This window comes from Coturnix japonica, chromosome 2 (assembly GCF_001577835.2).
Source record: "Coturnix japonica isolate 7356 chromosome 2, Coturnix japonica 2.1, whole genome shotgun sequence".
NCBI classification, from domain to species: domain Eukaryota; kingdom Metazoa; phylum Chordata; class Aves; order Galliformes; family Phasianidae; genus Coturnix; species Coturnix japonica.
In genome coordinates, this window is record NC_029517.1 from 35129736 (window position 1) to 35155490 (window position 25755).

Here is a 25755-nt window from a genome sequence, read left to right on the forward strand (position 1 = left end):
TTGGTGTGGGATGGTACATGTACACCTGGTGCAAGAGGTACTGCCTTGTGCACATGGCAATCTCCTCACTTCAGCCATGCTCTAGTCTGACCTAAATTACTGGGCTCAATATGGAGTTTACTGGTAAAACAGCACGTCATAGGATAGGCAGGGGGTCAGATTAGATGATCTAATGGCTCCATCTGGCCTTAAACTCTTAATTAGGGAAATGCTGCCAGCACAAATGGCACTGAAGCTTTCCACTGCTAGACTTCACTTGCCTGGGAGATCCTCAGCTGAAACGCAGCTGTGGAGGTTGTGCGTGAGCTGGCCTTCTCCTTGGGCTCTAATGCTGATGGAAGCCAGCAGAGCTAAATGCTCTGGGTCTTGATGAGAAGCTGCTAGCCTTGCTTTCACAGAAATGCAAAAGCTCCATTTCTAACTCTTCCAGACTGTTGCATGTTCAGCTTGTACAGCTGCAATGATAGCTAAATATAGGAATCTATTATTAGCCTGGTACTATTGCATATGTTGAAAGAAAATAGATATGCTTCTCTGGCAAGCTGATGAAAAAGAAATGATAGTTATTTGAAGCTGTTAGTGGATTAAAATATTAAAAGTGAGGATGTGGTTTTGTTGGTGGGTGGTTTGATATGGCAGAGGTTTATGATACTTTGCTTGACATCTTTAGTGCAGAAACATGAAGTATGTATTTGTGCATTGCTGCAGATGTGCTCTTTGCTCTCTCAGCTTTGCAAGTCAGTTGTGCCAGCTGAATAACCACTGACCCAGCAAAACCAGCATCACCGATCAAACTGTTTCTTCAGCAAGCCCAAATGGCTTGTAGTTAACTCAGTATGTTACTTGATTCCAGAAGGTCATTTCAATGCCATCTCACAGCTGCCTAATTGTTTATTGATAATAATTATTCCATACTTACACTCTCTTTCACAGTTTTATGAAATTTGTTGAATTTAACTACTTTTGGTGTTAAAACACTGTGGTATTGCAGTATTTAACCTTCACTTGAAGAATTTGCAATTGGAAATTTCAAACACTACAGGATTTCTCTATATAAAAATGCTACTTTTATTTTTTAATGAGATTATCTACTTTTGAATGCCTCATGGATGTCCTGTTATTATACACCCAGCATATTTCAAAGCACAAGGAGATGAATAAATATCTGTTGTGGTGCTATTCTAAAGCACTGTCCCCTACAACTAATTTAGCTTGTGGTTTCTTACCACTGCTTCCAGATTACTTTCTTACAGAAAAATTGCTCTGGAAGTATGTTCCTTTTATTTGTAGTCTCATCTTAGGGATGTTAATCATATTGTTTCATTTTATTAGTAGCTTCTACTGTCGCAGCTATTTTCCTTGCAGACTCCTAGTGCCATGGATTATTGCAGTTTGTTTGGTTTGGTTTTTTTTGGTTTTTTTTTTGTTTTTTTTTTTGACACAGGGCAGTTGTGCATGGAAAGAAACAGCCTTGGTTTCCTGTGGTTTGAGACATTAAGGTAAAACAGATCTCAGTCAGCAACAAAGATATGTGGAAATGGATGCTAAACTATCTCTATGGCACTGTCCCTGCTCACGTCTCTATTTCTTTTTGAGGTACCTTACCTTAGATGTGGTTTCGACTGCAGTGACCCGTAGCAGTTCCTGGAGACCTTTTCTATGGCAGAGAGAAGCAACTTTTAGTTATGCTCTGCTTCATTCTTCTCCTCCCTTCACTGTCTTATTTTGAAGTCTATAACACATCTTATTTCTTCTAGGGCTCCCCAGTGCTTGGATATCAGCAGCCAGCAGCTGTCTTGCTGGATGCTTCGTGCAACTGTTGTCAGCTTTACAGAGCTGCTAGCATGTTCCTTGCTGAATGGTCCCTTCAGGTTTGCAGGCTTATTTCTGCCTTGCTGACTTTATTATCAGCCCAGTTTCCCCAGCCTAATTACAGCTTCTCTCTTCCCACTGTCTGGTAAACTGCAGCAATGTTTGGATGAACCTCTAAGTGAGCCTGAAGATAACAGTTTACAGAAAACAAATAAGTACCCTTAAAAGTAGAAAAGTCTCTAGACGATCTGAATCTTGCCTGTCTTTGCAAGATAGTACCTTGAAGGCTTGTAAGTTTCTGATAACACTTCTCTGTTACACTGTGCAAAGTAAGAATGAGATTTTCATTTGGACAAGGACACCATCTGCAGTCACCAGATGCAGTTATCAAGATTAAATTGCAAGACTTGTCACTGATTATGCTGGTAATCATTGAGGTGATCAGTGTAATTATCATGAGATCAAGACATTTGCTCTGATATGGTACTGTGGAATTGAGCTGAAGGAGCATCCATCATGAGCTACTGGGTAGAGTCAGAACATGGCACTTTTCCTCTTGGACCATGTTCTTTTATAAGATCACAGAGTCATAGGGGTTGGAAGGGACCTCCAGAGATCATCGAGTCACCTCCTGCCAAAGCAGGTTCCCTACACCAGGCTGCACAGGTAGGCGTCCAGCTGGGTCCTGAATATCTCCAGAGAAGGAGGCTCCACAACCCCCCTGGGCAGCCTGTTCCAATGCTCCATCACCCTCACTGTAAAGAAGTTCTTGTGCACATTCATGCAGAACTTCCTATGCTCCAGTTTCTGGCCATTTCCCCTTGTCCTGTCTCCGCACACTGCTGAAAAGAGTCTGCCCTCACCACTTTGCCCCCCACACCTCAGATATTTATAGACCTGGATCAGGTCCCCTCTCAGTCATCTTTTCTCAAGGCTAAACAGACCCAGTTAACTTAGCCTTTCTTCATAGGGGAGATATTCCAGGCCCTTCACCTTCAACTCTGTGGCCCTCCGCTGGACTCTTTCCAAGAGATCCCTGTCTTTTTTTGTACTGGGGAGCACAGAACTGGACACAGTACTCCAGATGAGGCTTTACCAGGGCAGAGTAGAGAGGGAGGATCACCTCCTTCGACTTGCTGGCCACACTCTTTTTAATGCACCCCAGAATGCCATTGGCCTTTTTGGCCACAAGGGCACACTGCTGGCTCATGGCCAACTTGTCATCCACCAGGATGCCCAGGTCCCTCGCTGCAGAGCTCCTCTCCAGCAGGTCATCCCCCAACCTTTACTGGTGCATGCAATTGTTCCTCCCTATGTGCAAGACTCTACACTTGCTTTTGTTAAACCTCATCTGGTTAGGTAGAATAAAAAAGATCAGCAAATACTGTGAAACTGGCCATCTGTTTTGAAAACATTTTCCATTGGATTCTATCAGTTTTGTTGAAAGCCTGCTTCATTGCCTGTCCATGAAAAGCACCAGTCCACTCAGTTCATACCCATGCTTTAGAACAGATTTTATTCTGAATCTTCTTACCTGAAGAAGATGAAATATTTATATTGTTTTAAACCTTCCTAATAGTTTTTTCCTAGTTTAAATCATCTGGAGTTTTGGCTTAGCTACTCCTGGAACAGGTTTTCTTGCTAGAACAGAATTGTTTTAATGATGTCACAGAAAACGTGACTGAGAGTGGATAGAATATGATCTTAAATGCTAAACAATAGTTTTGAGTGTAATGCAGAAGAATAATTAATCAAGAAACAAATTATAGGGCTTTGGAGAACACATCAGATCATTATTTGTCTGTGTTGGAGCATTTACGTTAATCATCTGTAATATGGTTCTTCATGTCCTGATGTAGTGGTAAAACAAATCCATTCTGCAGAGGTGTTTGCTGAAGAGTAGGCCTTTTTTTTCATTCACTTGTAGATTATCATGCTGATTTCTTGCAAATACAAAGATGAATGATGTTCAACAGTTGATGATATTCAGCTTATATCTTCTGCTTTTCATTTTTCAGTTCATGTTGCCACTCAAACACACTAGAAGCGTATGGAATGTTTTGGTTCCTTTTTCTGACAGCATAGGTGTGCAGTCAGAATGTTGTTCATAGTTATCAGCAGTGTATTGCACAAGGAAAGAATGAGAGTTTTTGTAGTCTAAATCATCTGAAGATGATGCAGGTGAAAACTCAGAAAAGTGGGCAGCATTAAGAGTTAAATCAAGGAATGGTGACAGTGGAAGAGTAAAACTGTATTCAGACTTTGTTAGGGCTAAAAGCATCCCTGACAGCTGTTGTTTTAATTTCTATCAAGCATATCAAATTTGATTCCAAAGAATCTGTTGTCACAGAAAACTTCCAGAAGAAAAGCATCACAGGGAAGATAGGAGATAACTGATAATATTTTTCTTTTGTCGCCAATCTGTTCTTATATCTGCTAAGCTTCACATAATTATTTATCGTCAGAGAGTTATAAAATAATTTTTTACTTGAGATGAAAAGGGAGAAAAGTCAAATACAATTTTACCATGTGTACAACTCATCAATCTTAAAGTGCTGATTCATTTGCCCACACAGTATAATTAAGTAAGCTGTTAATCTATAATAAAGAGTAATATATTTGGTGATCTCACAATCAGAAAGTAATTACAGCTTAAAATGTTCCTTTGGCTTTCCTTAACCATTTTATCACTATGTAATTGTTTTGAGAGAATATTCAGAGCTGTAAGATCCATAAACTTATGCCTATGCTATTTGCTCTGTCACTAGAAACATCTTGTCATGAACAGCTGTTAGAAAGATGTCTTCACTGGAAGATTTTGGGGAACAAAATATTGATGTGCATTTCAAGTGCTGTCTTGAGGGAGAACATTATAGCTTGAGTACATTTGGTGTTTCATTAGATGATGAATCCATTCTGTAATTGAAGTTCAGGCTCGCACTGATTAATCATGGCATTTCAATTATTCACTGAATCGGTGATCTTTTGCACCCCCATTCCCCACCTCATTTGCTGTTGGCATCTATTCATTTTTCTGTTACTGACTTAGGATTTCATTGTGGCATGCTCTGAGATCCTGAAAGACTTCCCCTGCCACAGACATTCTTTGGGGAATTTAGGTCACCTGGCACCTTGCGGGCAGTTCTTGGCTTCTCCCTGGTTTGATGCTGTCCTGTGGCTCCTGCTCAACTCCAGCTCACAGTTATTCTTGCTTTCCAGCTCTGTACTTAGAGTAGCCAGGCAGGATGTCCCTCAATGTACACAGACCCTGTTGAGAAATATCTTTGTTTTCAGTAAAATTGGGTAAAATCGATCAGGCCTCAGTTCTTCAGCAAATTAGACTGCTTGGATAGGGGAATTATCTCTGAATCTTAACCTCCAGACTCCAGCTTATGGCTGTCTTGTTAATACTAATTGCAAAGTAATATATTTGGACATAAGCTAGTGTATGTCTGTATTAATTGTCAAAGAGAAAAAGGAATAAAAAGACATAAAATACAGCTATCAATACATGTGGACAGTATGACTGGTTTGTGCTTATGCTGTAACAAACACACTGGTGTCACAGGAAGATGAGTTGAAGGAAAACAATTCATTCAAAAGAGTATTTGTTTTGTCAGAGGGTAGTTTGATAAACCTGACTTAAAGCAAGGGTATTCGATATGGCAAGTTTATGTCCCATTTTAATAGAGAAGTAAGAGACAAGATTTATCAATGAGCGTGTCTTTTCTGAATACCAAGGCAGTCAGTGTCTTGAAGAAAATTGTAATAATAGTGTCAGATATTTCAAACCTATAAAATTTCTCAGTAGTGGACTGGAAGTCAGATAAAACAATGTTCCCTTTTAATGGATTTCTAGTTGTAAAATTTTAATATTTATTCAAAATTCTAGTTTATCTTAATGGATAACTAAGAAAAGCGGTCTGTAGAAAAGGCTTGTATAGTTTTTAATTCTCCACACTGTTCTTTCTGGAGCTCAGAAGTGACAGATCAAACAGATTGAGTGCAATCATGACACAGCTGACAAGTCACCTCCTGGGGTTGGTCGGCTGGCTTCTGTTTTTCCGCTTTCCATTCTTCCTGGTTTAAGCATATAAACTCCAGCAACAAGAAATTCCTCTCTAATCTTGGCACCTTCAGTAGTAACAACTACAAGCTAGCCCCAGATGCTGAGCACATCTTGTTAGCACTGACCTGAGTGACATTGCTGAGATGAGAGATGCAATATTTTTCATCAGGGAATCCAGTTTTGAAGACAAGAGGAGAGATCAGTCTAGCACATTTCTGATAAAGAAAATGCTTTTAGTGAATTTCCTTCACAGTCAGATGTGTGTGCCATTTAACCTTTGTGGCACACAATTAAGATTGTGCAGTTGCTCAAATGCCAAAGAAGACTTAATTTAGCTTATGGAATCCACACAGATAATCATGCCTGAGATGGAGCTCTCTCTTGGTGGAAGAGATCAGCAGTGAAAACCCTTTGTAGCCAGACTTTCTGACCCTAGAAGCCACATAAAAATCTGTGAGTGACTGACTACGATGCTCTCTACCTTTCATACTGTGCTCCCAGAGTCGACTCCACAAACTTGCCTTACTCCTTTGCCCTCCTCATCTTCCCACAGAGCCCAGTACTGTGGTAGCTGACCCTAGCATCACTCATGTTTTTAGGACAGCACTGCAGTCCCTCTTCTCACACGAGGCACTTTGCATGCTTCTGCCTTTTGTTTTTCTTTTGTAACCCTGTCATACCTTTGTAATCATGTGCAGTCTCTGGAGAGGATAAAACTTCTTGTATAACAGGGATGCTATTTGCCCGTTGGCAGGGCTCCACTCTCTTGTTCTTGGGATATGACTCCAAGGGGCAGGTGCAGCTAACTGTCCCAGTCAGTTATCAGTCAAATAGATGTGATGAACCATCTTTAGCAATATATATGATATCTTATTGTGCTTTTTGCTGTCTTAGTACTGTCGTAAACAAAACCTCTCAATCTGTTTCAGTGTCACTTTTATGCTGTTCTTTGTGATGTTTGTACGATTTCCTATATCTTGCTCTGAAGACACAGTGGCATGAATTATATTTAAATTAATCTTTTCATGGTCTTTCTGTATGACTTGGCTAAGTTTTCAGGCCCTTATTTCCAGATGGATATCCAGCAGCACTAATGCTTCTTTACCTCACTGAATTTTATGTAGCGAAGAGTTATTAATTGAATACTTGAATTAGTAATATCATAGATGTTAAGCACTCAGATGACAAGATATGTTTATACGCTTTGCTTGTCTGAAAGGCAGACATCTGCAAGAACCTAACACCTGGGGCTTTGGTTGAAAACTCACTGTGTGTTAAAATCAAATGTACACATCTTGAAATCCTCAAGGAAAGCACATTTTCCCACGTTGCTAGATGCTTGTACAGAATGGCCATGGGGGATTGCCCCCTCCCCCCCCAAAAAAAGACAGTTAAAATAGCAAGGTTGTAAAAAGTTCTTTTGTGTCACCTGCACTCTGGAGTTTTATTGCCCTGCAGTATTTGACTTATATGTCAAGTTTTCTATGTGTCTACTTGTATTTTAGAAATGTACACAAAATATCTTTCTATGCCATGCTGTTATCTGTCCTTGAGCATTGCTGTCATTTTTCCTGCGCCTTTATGTAATTGATAATTAATTTTTCAGTGTTTTTTTTCTTTATTTACAGATTTTCAACTAACTCATATGTTTATTGTAATTCTATCTTCCATCTCTTTCTGCAGTCTTTAATTTTCCTGTCTGCTATGTATCTCCTGTCTTTATTCCAATATCCATTAGCTTCTTCTTTATTTAATGCATTCTGGGATGAGAAAATGTGATAGATGCTCCAGAAGTCAAAAATCTTCCTTTTAGCATTGCTAAAGGTCAGATCCTAGTTCTCTTTTCTCATGTTAATATTGGTAGAATGCCTGACAGTAAAGGATGTGTTCGGTATGGATTTGATAGTGGATCTCAAACCACAGATGTGGGATAAGATATTCTGATTATGGAAGTTTTAAAAGCTCTGTTTTCCTTGACTGATGCTCAGACTCATTGGATTGTTTCCAGTTAATTTACTGAGAATTTGCTGAGCTTTATTCTTTCTCAGCAAAGTTTTTGTTGACTAGACTGTTAATTACGGGTTTAAACTTGTATTTGCTCTTTTTAACAACTTAAAACAGTGGGAGTTTTTCTCCCTCTTTACCCATTTAGTCAGTATTCTCTTATGAAGAGGCATTGCTTCATTAAACATTTTCCTGCTCAGTCTGTAATGATCCTACTCTTTCCACTCTAAATACATTAATATGTTGAAGAAAAAGAGCTTCACTTGTCTTCATTGGGCTGAAGACATCACACATTTTCTTCGGTGCATAAGGCATCTTTGACACATTACATTTGCTGTGGAGGTCTCAGCAGGATCTGTGGTGTAATTTAGGTTGGTGCATGAATGTTTTCCCACACTTTTATAATATTAATGAACACTGTTATGCAGAAAAGCTCAAGTCTGGTAGCAGAGATGTCAGTGTTACATTTCTCACGTCTGGCTATTCAGGAACTTATTGTGATCAAAGCCTTCAAAGTTCATCAAGCTAATTCTGATACATTTATAACTGTCACTGATACTATCTTATGCTAACAAAGGTGCTGGTATAGATGTAGAAAGATGCAGTGTTAAAACGCTATCATTTGGGTTATTTTTTTCAGCACGGTTCCCGTAGTCTTCATTTTTAGCCTGTAAAAAAGCAAATACGATGCATAATCCTCACAGTCTGGTGAAAACAGCAGGATCTTTATGCCTCTGCAGAATTAAACATCTGAGATAACTGCATCTTTTTGCTCTTTTACCTCAGTCTATGCTGGCAGTAGGACTCCCAGTATCACTGGTGGAACGCCACTGTGTACAAGTAGTAGGTGATGATATGATGCCTACTACTTCTGTGATGGACCACTCTTCTATTCTCTTGGTGCAGCATTGTAGTGAGATCCGTAAACATGAAGGGAAAAGAAAATAGGTGCTGTTTTCCCTGGGGACAGCCCTTTTTGCTGCAGCACCCTGGGCTGTGGGAAGGTGAAGCAGATTGCCAGCACTGAGTTGCCAGAGCGAACTGTCGCCGCCTCCAGCTTGGCCTCCAAATGGGCTGCACATTTTAGCAAGTACTTAGCACTTTTGGGCAGGCTGGGAAAAAACAACTTCTGTAGCTTGTCTCCTTCAGTAGCAGATTTCCGTCTGATCTGAATTTGTGCCACTGCATTGACCAGAGAGCTGCAGGGAAAAATGGCACCCAGCACAACGGTTTTCATTCTTGTGAGGCCTGTTTTTTAAGGGCTCTCTGTTGACTGTGGAGATGCTGCTCCCTTTTCTCTTCATGTTCAGCTTTTGAACATGATAATTTTGTAATGATTTTACATTGCTAAGTTTAACTCTGCAAGAGAAATTGCTATTTTCCTTTCTATTTAAGAAAAGAAAGAAATTTCAGGGTAGGGGACCTTCATGCTATAGAGCCCAAGCATAAGCTTTCTGCTTATGTTCTAGGGCAATCTCACTCTTGATCAGTAAATAAATGACAAGTAGTGATATGGGGAGTTGCAATGAGAGGTGGGCTTTTTTTATTCCCAAACCATAGAAATGAAGTAGCTGCACATAATATGCATACTCTTAAGATTATTATTTTTTTCCTGTAGAATTACTGACATTCTGACAGTCATCAAGAAGGGTTAAGCAAAAATTGAACTGTAGGTTTGAAGTACTCTGTGACACATTTAATCCGTATTTCTGTGATGTGCCAGAACTGCAGTTAGTATGTGAATTCTGCAAGCAAATATGATTGCAATACAATTTCTTCATTTTTTCCTATAGAATTGCACACATCCTCCCTGCAGGGATTGTGTTTTTCAGTAGACTACGCTGTGTGCTAGAAAAAAAAAAAAAATTCATTTATATGTAAATACAACATGAAGGCTGCAAATATCCAAGCTGCTACAAAGACAGAGGGGGCATGTGCATGAAAACAAATGGACCTGTTGTGGTTAGAAATTTGTAGTTTACCATAATAGGGGAAAAAATAAATGAGGTTGTCTTTGAAACCTTATAGGTCAGCATTTCAGACTTCTGTATTTGTGTTCCAATTAAAGAAGAAAATGGAAAAGCTTCTGGATATTTACTATTTTTAAGCCAACTTGCAAGGAGGAGAAGAAACAATATTTTTCATGTGTTCTATTAGAAAATTACATGCCATGAATAACTTTTTTTTTGTTTGGCTTGCACATAGTTTTGTGTGAGAATTATTTAGTGTGGGGAGGATGAGAGTTTTTGGCAAGGCTACATTTCTTTCTTTCTATCTTAAATGCAAAGAAAATTTTCAAGAAACTAGTGGTGTAAGTGAATTCTGTGGGTCTCAACAGTAGCTCACAAGATACTGAGAGGTACAGGAAATGAGCATGCAGCAAGAAAGAAATGGGCAGGCAACAGGGAGATGATGAATGTTTGTGGTATCTTCCAATATTATTTGTTTTACTGATTTGTTGATGATATTGTTATGGATATAGTTAAAATATTTCCCTGCTGTGATATTTTGGTTTGGACCAAAAATAACATAAATTTTTTTGAGATAAGTTCACATTATCCACCACTGTTGCCTCGCTTACCTGTCACTGTTTCTGGAGATTCAAATTCCAACTCCTGCTAATGCATCCCCTATATTAGTAAGGGAAAATGTGATTTATTTTTATGGATGTTTTAGAAATCTGGTTTAAAAAACAAAAAACAAAACCAGCACCTCCTCCAGTAAGTATTAAAGCCTAAACCAGTGCAGTTTTTACTGAGTGTAGTCTATCCTCCTAAAAATGTCTCAGGGATTTATGAACTAAACTCATATTAATACTAATGAGAGGTAGTTGAATAAATACTCTGTTGCACTGATAGGATAGCTGATCACTTATTTAGTGTTGCAGTGTTGCCTTTCACTTTTACTTCATTTTATTTCTTTAAAAAAAAAAAAAGAAAAAAGTTGAGATTGGAGTTTATGGTATAAGAAACTTTTCTTCTTCTTTGCAGGCGTGTTTTTAAGAAGAGTATTGACCATGAGGAAGTTCACATGTTAGTCAATTTTTACTAATCCCTCTGAAGAAAATGAAACCACACTTCAGCTTTGCCGATCCTTTCCCACCACTGTTGGCTGAATGAGAAATGGTCGTGTGATTATGCTGACACCCCAGCATGCATTTGGTAGACCTTTGGTTAACTCGTTCCCTCTCCATGTGTCTACTCTTACAAAGTTTTGTCCTCATGATACTGTGCTTTCATTCTGCCAGTATGTGCCCAAAAGGCTGCCTCTGTTCTCACTCCGGAGGTTTAAATGTCAGCTGTAGCAATGCGAACCTCAAGGAGATACCCAGAGATCTTCCGCCAGAAACAGTCTTACTTTATTTGGACTCCAATCAGATAACCTCTATCCCCAATGAAATTTTTAAGGATTTGCACCAATTGAGAGTCCTCAATTTATCAAAAAACGGGATTGAATTTATAGATGAACATGCCTTCAAAGGGGTGGCAGAAACTTTGCAGACTCTGGATTTGTCCGACAACCGGATTCAAAGTGTGCACAAAAACGCTTTCAACAACTTAAAGGCCAGAGCCAGGATTGCAAACAACCCATGGCACTGCGACTGCACGCTGCAGCAGGTATTGAGGAGTATGGCCGTCAATCATGAGACAGCCAACAATGTCATCTGCAAGACCTCTGTGCTGGATGAACACGCTGGGAGACCATTCCTCAATGCTGCCAATGATGCTGACCTCTGTAACCTTCCCAAAAAAACTACTGATTACGCCATGCTGGTCACTATGTTCGGCTGGTTCACCATGGTGATCTCATATGTGGTTTATTATGTCCGGCAAAATCAGGAGGATGCAAGGAGGCACCTTGAATACTTGAAATCCCTGCCAAGCAGGCAAAAGAAACCAGATGAAGCTGATGACATTAGCACTGTGGTATAGTATTCCGAATACAATGACTGTCTTTGAGATGGAAACTAGATTTGGATGACACTAACACCAGAGGTTTACTTCTAACATTCATTGTAAACATTAAGACTTTTTTTTTTCCCCGTTTAACTGAATTACGCCACTGTTGAGCTTTCTAACCGAGAGTTTTGTCTGGGCGGTATACTCTACTTGTTTCTCTGGTATTCTAAAGCAAGTGAATTAATATGTAAACCTTAGTTTAGACCCATTCCACTATTTAATAATGAAATTTATTTTTTTAATTTAAAAAAAAAAAAAAAAGTAACGACAAATAAAAGCGTAAATTTGAACCATGTAAAAGAGAGTTATTTATTGATCAGAAATCTGTCTGGTGCCAGGGCACCTTGGGAAATGATCAGTGCTTGTGAGGTGGAGGATGAGAGTGATGATGAAGTGGGCTATGAGAAGTACAAGAGCAGAGAATTCCCAAAAGGCACTTCTCTCCCCAGGGCACAACGTGAAGAGCTGGTGAATGGCAGCTGATTTTTGGGATTGCTCCTTGTGATAGCAGAGGGATACGATATGGAGATAGCGGAGTGCTTTGAGTTCAGGAGAAAGGGATGGAAAATTGTGTGGGAACCTGGAGGGTGTTTCAGCAGTGCTGGGCAGAAACCAAGATGAAGGAGAAACATTTCAGGATACCAATGAGAGGTAAGTGGGGAAATGGGGACAGTTTTCATCATACACCCACAAGCTTCAAGTGGGTGTCCTGAGGACTGGAGGAGACAGCAGGATGACAAAAGCAAACTTAGTCATACTGTTCAAACTGAAGGACTGACAGTGATGGGAAAAAAATGTAAAAAATTCATTTAAAAAATCTGTATATGGCCTCGTAACTCCAAGTGGCATCATCTTTTTAAAAGTCTGAACAAAGGAAATGAAGATGTAGGCTGAGCATATTCTGTTGTGTGTTAAATTATTCTTATATTATTTTATGGATTAATGATTAGCGAAGTAGCAAGCTAATGATGTTAACTCAGCCTTGAGTATAAAATGCTTGTTTTGAAGCCCTTCTGTCTTTAGCAATACGATAGTTTTCTTTTTTTCACAGATGAAAGGAACAAATTCACAGTTTTTCTCATGTTCTTTATCAACATAATGAAATGATGTTTATTTTTCAGTCCCTATAGATCTAGTCTAGGTTACACTGAAAAATGGATTGTAGCAGTATGTGTTTAAAAATGTACAAAATATTGCTTTGCAAAAATAAGTTTTAAAGGACAGACTTACATTTAAAAAAAAAATAATAATCCAATGTAGTATCTGCCATAAGATTATCAGAAGGTTTCTGTTGAAGGTGTAATCTTTTACATTTTAGATGGTACATGGTTGTTTATTTTTATTTATTTATTTATTTATTTTGTTCAGGAGAACTATTAAAAAAAAGATTTGTTACAAAGCATTGAAACAATTGGGACTTTTTTTCCCTTTTTTTTTTTTTTTTTTTTTTTTTTTTTCTTCTTTATTATTATTATTAGTATTTTTTCCACGATGAACGCGGGCTGGTGGTTACACATCTTGTTAAGTTTACATTTTATATGATCAGTTTTTCATGCTCTGTCTTAGCAAATCTTCCACTGCTGCAGAAGTGCTCTGCATGACCTCTTGCAGGAGCCAGTAGTGGTTGGGATAAATACAAATGTGAATCTCAAGAGATCAATCAGACAAGATGTTTTACTGTACAGACAGCATACCAAACCTTGTCCAGTAGGACATCTCTGTGTGAGGACACACACACATGTCTGTGGTGCTTCTGTAGAGCTGGAGCCAAGTTCACGCCTTGATATAATTCTCTTATTTTCTGTAAAATCACCTTCAGGGTAAAATTTATATTGTTTCTATGCTTTGCTGCTCAAGTGGCACTTTGGGTCTTGGCTGGTGTACTAATTCTGAAAAAGCGGGGGAACTCATAGAGGAAGAGAGTGAACAGGAGGTGCTAACTCAGTGTTCTTTGTTCACAACTAAGTACAGGAATTCCTCCAGAAATTTTGGACAAAATTACTTAAATAGCAACATTTACAAAATTCTTGAGAGTCTGCCACTTGTAGGTTTTGACATTTGTTTTCAAGCAGGGTTTATTTAAAACATAAATGAACAACTCCCCCAAATTGACTGAGACACCAAAAGATTTTTAGTTTTTCTGTTTTTTTCCCCTCTTTCACATGGTTCATAAGGACCTTACTGGACAGTACTGTTTCGCACCAGCTGAGCTAATGACTCCAGGTGTTATAAATCCTGACTGAAACCAATTTAAACCCAGTTCAGCTGTACTTTGTAGAATGGCTCACAAAGGCTGGTTTCATATCAGTTCTCTGGGTGTATTGATTTTCTTCTGTAGATTCCCCATCAAACATCTCTTCACATATTTTTCTCTTTTCTTTTAAAGCCAGTAGTGAAATCTCTGTTTAAAATCTAAGAATCAACATAGTGCTCTGATAGCCAGTAGATGCAAACTCCTCAAGATGAATTTAGCTGATGAGGGAAAAGAATTAAATCACTGTGCCTCAGCTATGTGGACTTGGTAGTGCCCGTATTCACAACAACTCAAGTATTTGAGTTACATTTGTTTATTTCAATGAAAAGAAGCAGAAAAAAAAAGAAAACTTTAGACTAAGAAGATACTTGTTTTTATCATGTTTATTGCACAACTTTCTGCCCAAAATTTCTGTGTGTCATTGGCAAAAGCTTTTTAAGGTTTGATGGTGTAACATTTTAAGGGGTTATTTTCCAAAACAGTTTCACTCAAAATTGAGCAAATCAGTCTGTTTCTAGATGTGATATCTTAGCACATAAATACAGATGATAGGAATTGGATGTTTCCATAGTCACAGGAGATTGTATATGGCAGAAAATAAAGAAGGAAATGCATAACACAGTGACTGATAGAAAAAGCAGGGCTAGAGTTCAACAGCTTAAATGTGATTGATTTCACTTTCTTGATTTAAATAAAGTCCTGGTTTCTGTTTCCAAATGGTTAAAGATACCTCTCTCAGCTTGATTCTCCTTAAAACTAATTCTTCTTTTTCTCTACTAATTTTGTACATTAACTATGCTTTGTGGGTGAGAAGAACGATGGTGCATTTGGGCTGCATTTTTTAGACTAGTATTTTATTCTATATATTTTATATATTTACTCAATCTTTGCTTTTATTCTGTTCTCAGCTTTGTGTGGAATTAGGTAAAAATACCTTCCTTATTAAAATATATTATGTTTTAAGTGTCTTCTGTGAGGTAACAGTGAAAGAACAAGAGATAATGGCCTTTAGTTACACAAGAGGAGGTTCAAGTTGGATATTAGGAAAAATTTCTTCTAAGAAAGAGTGATGGAGTATTGGAGCAGTCTGCCCTGGGAAATGTTCCTGGATGTGTTCAAGAAATGTGTAGTTGTGGCACTGAGGGACATAGTTTAGTGGCATGGTGGTTATAATTTGTGAAGTTATTTTTTATGTTCAATTCCAAGTTGATGGTTGGACTAGATGATCTTAGAGGCCTTTTCCAAACTTTGTGGTTCTTCAGTAGCAACATTTTGCATCAGCACTGCCATAACTTTCAGGGGCTGCCCTCCCTGCAGCAGTTTTCACTGAGCTCAATGCTGCCATGGACTCCTCATCAAGGGGCAGATTTTATTCCAAGTAAGCCTGCATGAGTCCAAAGCAGGAAGGAGGAAACAGACAGCATTAGTAGTGGGTGGACATGTTGACCAGTCCTTTTGAGGAGAAACAATTTCCTGATGGGCAGAAGATCTTTTAGTATGCATTGCTGAGGAAGGAATGATTTTCAGTTGTAGCGTCTCTTTTCTATGTGCATTTTTCTGAGTATGCAGCTCTGATACTTATAAAGTTTTATTTATACATTCAGTGTTTGTCCTCATGATTCTCTCTGAAGGGACAAACTAATTGCGTAGTATTACAGTGCTACTGAGGCACTGCAAGTACACACACAGCATACAGCGATGGGAAGACCAGTGAGGAAATGTAAAAGTTCTGATCTAGTAAAGAGATGCCATGCAGAATATCCACCACAGTATATGTCAATTTGAAAGGTTTAGTAACAGGATTAGTTGTAGGCTAAAATGCTTAATGGTGTCATGGAGTCTTGCAGCATGTTTCTGTATGATGCTTAGTAACAACATAAATCTAAATCAATTAAAAGGAGTGTCATTCTACTTCTACACTTGGAAAAAGAAGCTAGCATTGCTGAACAAGAGTAAATGAGACTCTCGGGAATAAAAAATATAGTCATTAAATTGTAGGAGTGAAATCTATAAGAGGAAGGTAGAAGTGGGGCATAAATTGTGGTAGGATTAGATATAAAGGCAATGTAACAAACAAAACAATAAGGGATTTTTTTTTTCCAAGCACACCAGAAATAGGAATAATATCTTAGTAGGGACCAAGAACTAATCTGGTTACTGGAAGAGCAGTTTGGGTAGCTTGGACAAATGATATGGAAGAAGGCTTTGAATGATAAACACCAGAAATTATTAGAAGGGGAATATACCACCCAGTACCACAGTTGAGGAGCGCTACAAGCCACTGCATAAAATCTGTGTGAAACCCACATTTAGAACATTGCTTTCATTTCAAGTTCTTCTCCAAAAATCTGTCATGTAGAACTACAGAAGATGAGAAGAAGGGCAGTAAGATAATCAGGAATGTGAGGTGGTTTTCATAGGAGATGAGATCAAACAGGGCCTCTTCAGCATGGAGTCAGAGGAGAGAGGATGGGATGGTAGAATCATAGAATCATTAAGGTTGGAAAAGGCAATAAGACTATCTAGTCTGACCATCAATTTGGAATAGAACACAAAAAATAACTTCTGAAGGATTTATCTCTGTTTCTTGCAACAGTGATTATAGCAGTTCTGATTAAAGATGAAGATGTTTTTTTAAAAATACATGTTTTGTTACAGCACATGCATTTAAGTGATAAAACACAAGATGCTGTAGTGGGGAAAAAAAAAACCAACACAAAAACAAATATTCAAAGATGGGATTGTGGAAAGCGTGATTTCTTCGGTGATGGAGAAATACCTGGGCATCTCTCGTATCGATTAACCCACAAGTCAGTTAATTTGAAGAGTGAAAATAACCAATAAGTATCAAATACAGATTGCAGATGCCATTCCATGTCAATATATGAAGTATGTGTTTTGTGCATGTGAAACATAACGTGAGTATGCATGCATGCAGTTCATCCATATGTCTCTCAAATTCTTTAATGTTTCCCCATCTATACATGTGGATAAAACATGAAGTATTTTGGATGTTTCCATTGCCCTGTTTCCATGAAGCAGGTTGCTTTGTTGATTGTAGATGCAATCGGTGCTGCTTCTGAGCTGAGCAGGCTGTGCCTCCTATAGTACCAACACGAACTGCACAGAACAAGAAAGAAAACAGGATGAGTGGCATAGCTCCTCCTTTCTTTCTAAATCTTTAGTTGAACCCATCAGTTACCATATAGAGCTGTTACCAACCTTTGTGAACAATCTTCTGTTTTCCTTCTGGCTCACAGAAAGTGATACAAATTTCTAGAAAGAAAAATGGATGGGTGAATGATGTAATGACTTTTAGCTCGGTCCCATTTGTAAAGGCTTGAGTGTGGAAATGTGACTAATATCCCTGGATCCGTTTTCCCTTCTACACTTATTAATGAGTAGGTTTTTGGCACTGCAGTGTGTTTGGCCATGTTTATCTCCTAGGAGATAGCTATGCCCCTTGAAGGAGTTTTCTTTAGATGGCTGTGCATCTGAATACAGCTGCTAAAGCTTGCATAAGCTCTGGAATGAAAACTGGATGGTTTTAAGTGTTCCCTATTGGAGGGAAACTTGAGAAATAGTCAATTATTTGGGAATTCAAATATCTGTATTATTCTTAATGCTGCTTTGAAGTTTCAAACTCTCATTTTGATCATCTTGCTGGTTCTGTGGAGCAGTTTGCATGCAGAATTCATAGAGAGAGCAATTTCCAAAGCCTGTTAGTGGCAAATTAAACTGGCCATTGATGTGAAAAAATAAAAAATCCATATGTTGAATAACCTGTTTAGATATCTCTATCCATTGTAATTATTAGTCTTTGTCTCATAATCATTTATGATCACTAGCCTTTTTAAGGCTCCCTCTTCATTTACAATAAATAAATAAAAATAAATAATAGATCTTCAAAGGCAAACCTAATCTACCAGTATTAAAATGACAAATTAATTTTAACATATTAGTTAAATTGTTAAATTTTGTCTTCACTATGGTCTATTTTGTATGTCTGTGTTCACAGAAATATATGTAATATTATAATATGTCAAATTATAATTTTCCATACATAGGTATGGCTGTGAAACTGTGCACTTTTTCAGATGATTCTGGAAGTTTTTAATATAAAGAAGCAAAGAGAAATCTAGGGGGAAAAAAATCTAGAATTTTCAAATCCTCTTCATAAATCAAAGCTCAACAAAGTCAAAAAGAGAAACAAATAAACAAGCAAACACCCATTCCTGTTTCTTCCTTCAGTGATCAGGTTTGTGCTCAACACTGCATTTCATGGTCTACCAATTTTTCATTTCTCTACCTAAGACAGATTAACATTTGCTCTCTGCAAAGACTCTGGGGGCTGTCGGCAACAGAAAGGATGGAAGCATGTCACATTGACTGAAGGAAGAACTGTGAGTGTAACAAGCTCTAGACAATACTTCTGTGCCTGTTAATTAAGCTTAGTGGCAAAAGAAAAGAGATGCTGAATTAAGATTCTGCTGGGGTGATTTCAGATGCTCACGTAGATACTAACATTTGTATTCTTAATGTGGTCTTCTGAAAGGCAGCCCACACATCCTTTTGCTACCTTAATTCAGGAGCTACCAGCAGACTTGGTTGCTGTTACTGAATACAAAACCTCCTACTCTTATCTGCGTGCAGTCACTGTTATTTAGTGCAACTATTGTTACTGTATAATGCTTTAAAGTACCTTTCATAAATCTTTACACTTAAACTTCAACAAGTTTTTTTGTTGTTTTTTCTTTTTTTTCACTTATTAAGGTTTTTTTCCTATTGCTATGAGCAGTGACTCCACTAGGCAGAGTTCCGCTCTTTTCTCACAGTTTTTACTAGATTCTTGAGCTGATGAATAGAGTAGAATTTTTGCATTGAAAATGAGATTTATGTCTACACCATGAATTTTTAATATAAAATGGCTGATCAATAAATGAACAAAGTGTAATTTATTATTTCTGCATAAGAGAATCTCAACTTTTTAGAAGGATATAAAGGTATAAAGGTACTCTTTCTAAAGACAAGCTCTGCGGTATCTTGAAACACTTACTTCTCTTCAAAAACTGACATATCTGTAAGTATATTTGGAAGCCTCATGCCAGATGCAAATTGTAATGCTGAAAATTATTTTTATATAATAAAATAAATTTTTCTCTTGTGTTCAAACATTGTGATGTAACAAAATTCCTGGCCTAACTTGATATGGAGCTTTCTTTGTCAGCAGACTTCTTTCCCAAATCCAGGAAATACTCTGGGCTCCATGTAAGTTAGCAGTTTTGCCAGTGCCTTCAGTGGGATCAATATTTCTCCAATAAATGAATTATTGATAGAGAGCACAAGGAGTGATTATACTTCAGGTATTAATGTGGATTTACCTCTAAGTAAAGGCATTGAACCATTTTACAGTGGTGCATCTTCAGACTTTGTAGTGACAATGAGGGACTATCTTAAGTTGGTGGTCAATAGCAGTGTCAGTTGTCTTTACTTTGTATTGCTTGTGTGATAAAATACAGATGGTACCACTTTGTATCTGTCTGCACATAGGCCTCTCTGAAATCTGGAAATGAATGGATACAGTAGTGGGCTTTTTCAGCCAGTAAAAAAAAAGGATGGTATTAAAGCAGGTTGGCTGCAGGTTACTGGCTTCCAGTAACACGTTCAGTCAGCATCAGTCACAAAGTTACTTTTTAGCAAAATTGCTAGAGTCAGCAGGCTTCTGGAAAACAACTACCGTTATTGGTTAAATGCCTGTATTCCAGTATTTTTCCTCAATTACTGCTGTTCTGCACCATCATGTCCTCCATGAACAGCACTATGGAGGTGAGCAAAAAGTTGTCTTCAAAGAAATGAGCTCTGAATTTTCTGGCTCTCCTAAGTGCATGGAAGAAAGGTCTTTCATGGAAATTACCTCAATTAGAAACTTGATAGTATGTAATTGTGGACCTGAGGAGACCTGACATGCATTTCATTTCTGACCCCTGACAGCCTCAGTAAATAGAGGCCATGCCTAACAGAGAGAACAGATCATTTGGGCAGAGAAAAGTGAGTCTTTCATAGCTGAGCCACTGTTGCCGAAAACCCACAGAGATACAACGATTAAATACACTTTACATTTGGAAAATCCTTCAGGCAAGTCTTTGAACAGTGTTGTAGTGCTTTCCCTTCTGATGCAGTAGATTTGTTATAACATAGCATGACTATAACTAAAGGTGTGGCAGTCAGTTGTAGCTGATAGAGGTGTATAGGTGGTGACTGAGCACATGTTCAGTGAGCAGTAGGTGTCTGGCAGCATGCATTTTTTGCTGCAGATGTTGAATAGAGAGTAATGGAGAAGCATCTTTTAAGTATGAAAAGGTGCCTATGAAAGGTGTGGCATGATCTGGCTGATGAGTTGGAGAGTGGGCAGGTGGCACCCATCACTGCATGCTTGATGAAGTTATTTGTAATGGAGTTGATTTGAAACACCAGTTCTTAGCCCTTGTGGAGGACTGCTTTGGATCAAGACCATGTACTTCAGCTCTTACAGCCTCCTGTCTGACACGTGTGTGTACTTGCATGGGCACAGCCTCATCTGACTCAGCTGGGTACTGCTGGTAGCAGAGTGGGAATCAGAATGCCTTGCATTTTAACTAGTCGTATTTAGGTGACAAGCATGGGTGTTAGCAATATCCCAGGGAAGCTATCCACAAGCATGTAGGCATGGGTGGGTAGAGGGACAGTGTGCTACCATGATTGTGCTACTCCAGTATTGATACAAAAGGTTATTGATTATTTTAAAAGTCTTCTGTTTTCTTAGCAGCCTAACACTGGAACTTTTTCTGTAAAAATGAAAGCATAGTAATTAAATGATTACTTATCACTTCCATACCAAAGACACACTTAATTGCTCCTTGTTTTGTGTTATGTCTGAGCCTACCATGTTGGTTTTGCTTGGGGCCACTTCTTCAGGGAAAGAAGTCAGCCATGTCCTCCATGCCCAACCATGGGGCACCTGCCTCTGAGCAACCTAGTATGTCTGACAGTTGCAATCAGAGAGCTCTTTGTGTCCTTTAATGTCAAAGTGGGCATGGCAACCTATCCGCTTGTTTGTCAGACATTTTGTGTTTCCATGCATTGACTTCATCTTCTATGAGAACAGAGTGGTCAAGCAGTGGGCAGGGTAAGGAGTGGTAGGAATCTGGTCCCTGTGCTCCCAGGGAGAGAGGAGCAGTTGGTATGGATGAAGGAGGATCTGAATAGATGGAAGAGGTTAGGAGAATGACTGGGAAAGCCAGAACAGCCCTGTAACCTGGTAGTGTGCATACGGGAGAAGTCCAGCTGCCTGCAGAGAGGGAAGAAATACCAGCAAGGATGCTCTGTGTGAGGAATTTTCATTCAAGGAGCTTTGCTGGTGCTGTGACTTGTTTTCTACCTCCCGTAACACTACAGCCATTATTTCTCTTTGGGAGCAAGGCTGTGCTGGTGGGGAAGGATACTAGAATGCCCATGCTCTCCATGAAAGAGTTTAGTTGCCGAGACTGACCTGTCCCAGTCAGGGAGTTTCTCTCCAGCTGCAGGTTCTGAGGCATCCTTAGCATGGGAACCTGGGCCAGAAGGATATATCCCTCTGTCAGGCCTGCTTACAGCCCCTGCAAGGCTGGATCCCAATAAGCAGAGTGGTGGGGATGATGTGCCAGCCTCTGTGGTGGCTGCTGAGTCAATCAGACCCAGCCACTTTGCCACTGCAGACTCTTGGGTAAGGCTTGGATCTTCCCTGCCTGATCCCCATCAGTGCTGAGGAAGAGAGATATTATTTCTCTTTCCGGGCAGTGAATTGTAAATAATGTCCCTGTGTTGCTCTCCCACATAAGGGCATTTAAACCAGCTATCCATGTTTTGGAAATGCAGAGAAGATGTAGGGCTTTGGCTTAACTTAAAATCTGTACTTTTGAACCAGAGGTGAATTATCTTTAATGATTATAACTCCAATATTATGTCCTTTTTGTTCCTATGAGGAATTTACAGAGAAATAGATTACAAGCAATCATTCTGGATTTAAAACCAACCTTGTTTTGCAGGCATACATAACTTCTTTAAGATACAGATATCAATTCTACCTGTGATCCTTATCGTTGTTAAGGAAATGAGAATTTCACCAGGGCTGTTATCACTATAATTCCATGAAATATAATCAAGGACTGTAAACATAGGCCATTGTCACCTGCTGCCTGCCTCTCCCTTGACCTTATCATTCTTAAACGTGAATGTTGTGGATGTGATAGCTGTCTGCTAGGGTGTGTGATATTAACAAGGACTGTGAACATCCAGATGAAATACAGGACTGTTGCTCAACTTTTAGACAAATGTACCTTGGTAAAGGTCACCCGTAAAGGAAAAGATGTATGGCAGATGCCTGGAGAGGTTCAGGAAACAGATGGCTCAGTTTTATTTTCTTTCTCCCTTGCCTGTTTTTCACTTTTGAAATTGAAGAACTGCATAAGTTTACAGTGTCTGGAGAAATAGTGAAGTGGTAAATTGCCACAGCCAACTGAGATGATGTTAAATAAGAGTCTGGAAAAGGTTTTTAGTTCAAAGTATGATAGCACGTAATTCTTCTCGGCGATTAATTAACATCAGATAAAAGAGATCTTAAAGTTTCTAATAAAAACCGTGTTTCTTCAAGGAGGTGGAAGAACTCAAAATAAATATCCTTTATGAGGGCTGGGAAGGACTTAAGAACTACAATCAAGATATTTCAGATAGGCCTAAGGTAAAAAGTAAGACTAAAGCAGGAAGATTTTAGCTTTATACTATTCATCCATTCTCTATACAACAGCTGTAATTTATCCACCAAATAGATGAGGGAGACAAGCTCAATGCATAATACGCTTGTTCTTTCATAGCAGCTACAGTGGAGGAAATATTTGATGCACAGGTTTCATCTGCTGCCTTAATTTTTATTTATTTTTTAAGTTATTTATTTTAATTTCCCAAAGTTCTGAGTGGATCTGTATTGCAGCTCAGAGTACCTGAATTAAAATCAGATTTACGCAGTCGCAAGCAAGAATTTGATTAAGGTTTTATAAATCTGGCCTTAATGAGGAGACTCAGAGCTGGATTATTCAGATTGTTCCAGAAGTCAGGGGGATTAAGAACTTGTCTTGAGAAATGTTCCTTTAGAAACATAATAAGGATCCTAAGTTTAGAAATGTCTGTTCATAGAGAAGGTAAAAGACAGAAAGAATAGCCTGGAAGAATGAAGCCGAGCCCAGGGTCCCTTCTATGTGTGCTGCACCCGGGAGCTACAGCAGTCACAGTTACTGAATGAACTTCATGGACATACTCCTGTCAGTGGACAGGATTTGGATAGCTCATTGTAGCTACAAGAGGGGCAAAGGCAATGTGCAGGGTGAGCTCTGCTAGCCAGTGTGGTGGGTCACATCAACGAGGTCATCAGCAAGAGCTCATATTGCTCCTGCCTCACAGTCTGGAGCCCCGTCATGCATAGGGCTGTTACAGTGCTCATGTATTTATTGTCTTGGATCACTGGTGCAAGGGTGTTTGTGTCAAATACTTATTTCTTCCCTTTTCACTTCAGTTTGTTTTTTCCTTTGTTGCTGAAAGCAAGATTGGATCCTGTAGATCAGTACAAGGCAATGACAAGACCTAGTAGGGGATGAGGTCTGCAGAGTGCTCTGAAGATATGTGCAAATCCAAGCCCTGCAGAATGGTCTTCCTTATTTATTCATTCAAATCCGCAATGGAAGGACGCATGTTTAGAAAATGAGCTGCATGCTTTGAAGATGTTGTTTTCTAAATAAGATGTGCTAAATATATTGTCTGTGCATATGATTAAGTTGCAACATTGTGAGAACAAGACCTAACAAGATCTACCCTCTTAAAGGTAAGCAGCTTGTTAATGTCCACTTTTTAAGGCGAGGATGCTGTTTATGGATTGTATTTTCAAGAACTATCTCCAGACTGTCTCGACATTTGCTTGAATGTCTCAACAAGGGTTAAGGGTTCAGAGAATTTGGATAATTGGCCACTCATTACAACCACAGGTCTTGATGTCAGATCATAACTTAATGGAGTCTGAATTAACCAGCTGGCCAGGAGTATCTAGCTTTAGAAATATGTCACATACTGAAATGCTTCCATTTTGCATATCATATTCATCATGAAGATAAATTTGCCTATCTGCAAGCTCTTCCAAAGCAGATGATGACAGAATGGCTTGTTTGCTCTGAGACAAACTTCTGAGGCTTGTTGGTGTACAGTGTATGATTCTCCTGTTTCACCTTCCTCATGTGTTTGCAATTAACATGGGGGGAAAAAACAAAAACAGGTTGAGAAAACAAAAGAAAGCCTACACTCCACAGCAGAATCTTAGGTTTAAGACAAACTATGTTTTACATAGTCTCCAAATGTAACCACCTATCTAAACTCTTTTCCCTCAGCTAAGACCTATGAATGTTGAGAACATCTACGAAGATACTCCATTGCTGGCAACAGGTGTTCAGATGAGCAAAGCAAGTGCAAAACTTCACATAAAAGAGAATGCAGTATGTCCTTGATCATCTCTAACTACCATAAAAGCACTTAGGTTAATGCAAAGATTTCTGTTTAGTTCGTTGGTTTTGAATTAAGTTGTCAAAATCTTGCATTTTTCTAAGTCTTCAAGCATGTTCACACTTTCTCTCCCTTGTTAGTGTGCTTGTTCTAGAAGTGGGAAGGTACTGTCATTTCTTAAACTTGGGGATATAACTGAGAAGAAAATAAAACAAGGAAGAAAAAACAACAGACAAGCTTTTGCAAACTGCAGAAGCAGCAGAAATTGCTGTTTGTTTGTCTCCCAATTATGTCAATTGTCCTACAAAAACATGTCAGCTCTTCCCACGTACCTTGCCAGAGGCCTTATATCATCACATTTGAGACAATGCTGTAGTTGTTTAAAAAAAATGCGGTGTTTTCAGCTTTTGAGAGCAAATTGTATTCATCATGATCACAGCACTGATATTGCCACAGTGGAGAACTGTTAATTAATCAATTTCTTGTTTTAAAAATGTGTCTCAAAACAACACCAACTCTACTGGCCATTTTGCCAGGTAACCTTGTTCTAGTCCAGTGTTAATACTGAAGATAACATTTTCTGTCAAAATGGAGAACACACAGACTGGTGAATATAAAATAAATGAGACTTCAAACAATCTGAATGTGATGTGTTGTTTGGTTGTTTTTTTTTCACAGAATGGTCATAAATAATTTTATTAACCAAACGTGTGCACAGATTTGCTGATAGATGGTGCACTGCTGCAGATGTGCTCTTAGATGTACCTGCTTTTACCAGGAGAGAAATAAACACCCTACCGTGAGGTTTCCCTAGCATTTCTATGCCTCTGTTTGATCCTTAGCCCATCTCCCATAACTGCTTATAAAGTTCAAAGCAGTGTTTGTAATCTGTATTCATTCTGTACTCTGCACTAGTGAGGCCACATTTCAAGTGCTGTGTTTTGGGCACCTAACTACAAGGAAGACATCGAGGCCCTGGAACATGGCCAGTGACAGGCAACAAAGCTGTGAGGGATCTGGGGCACAGGTCTTAAGGGGAACAACTAGGTGAACTGGAATTGTTCAGTCTGAAGGGAAGGCTCAGGGGAGACCTCATCACT

The 25755-nt window shown here is 38.8% G+C and overlaps 1 protein-coding gene across 2 annotated transcripts in view; it reads left to right on the forward strand.

Moving 5' to 3' along the window:
* Positions 1-25299, forward strand: part of LRRC3B (leucine rich repeat containing 3B) — a 57292-nt gene extending 31993 nt beyond the window's left edge. Inside the window, exons 2-3 of one of the 2 annotated variants that reach the window (XR_001553153.2) lie at positions 10876-12495; positions 24544-25299. Coding sequence is in view for 1 of the 2 variants with exons in the window: in XM_015854002.2 (XP_015709488.1) it covers positions 11038-11817 (780 nt within the window). In the remaining variant the exon portion in view is untranslated. Of the gene's footprint in view, positions 1-10875; positions 12496-24543 lie in introns of those variants that run through there. The other variant, XM_015854002.2, reaches the window with a different exon arrangement.
* The last annotated feature ends 456 nt before the right edge of the window (positions 25300-25755 follow it).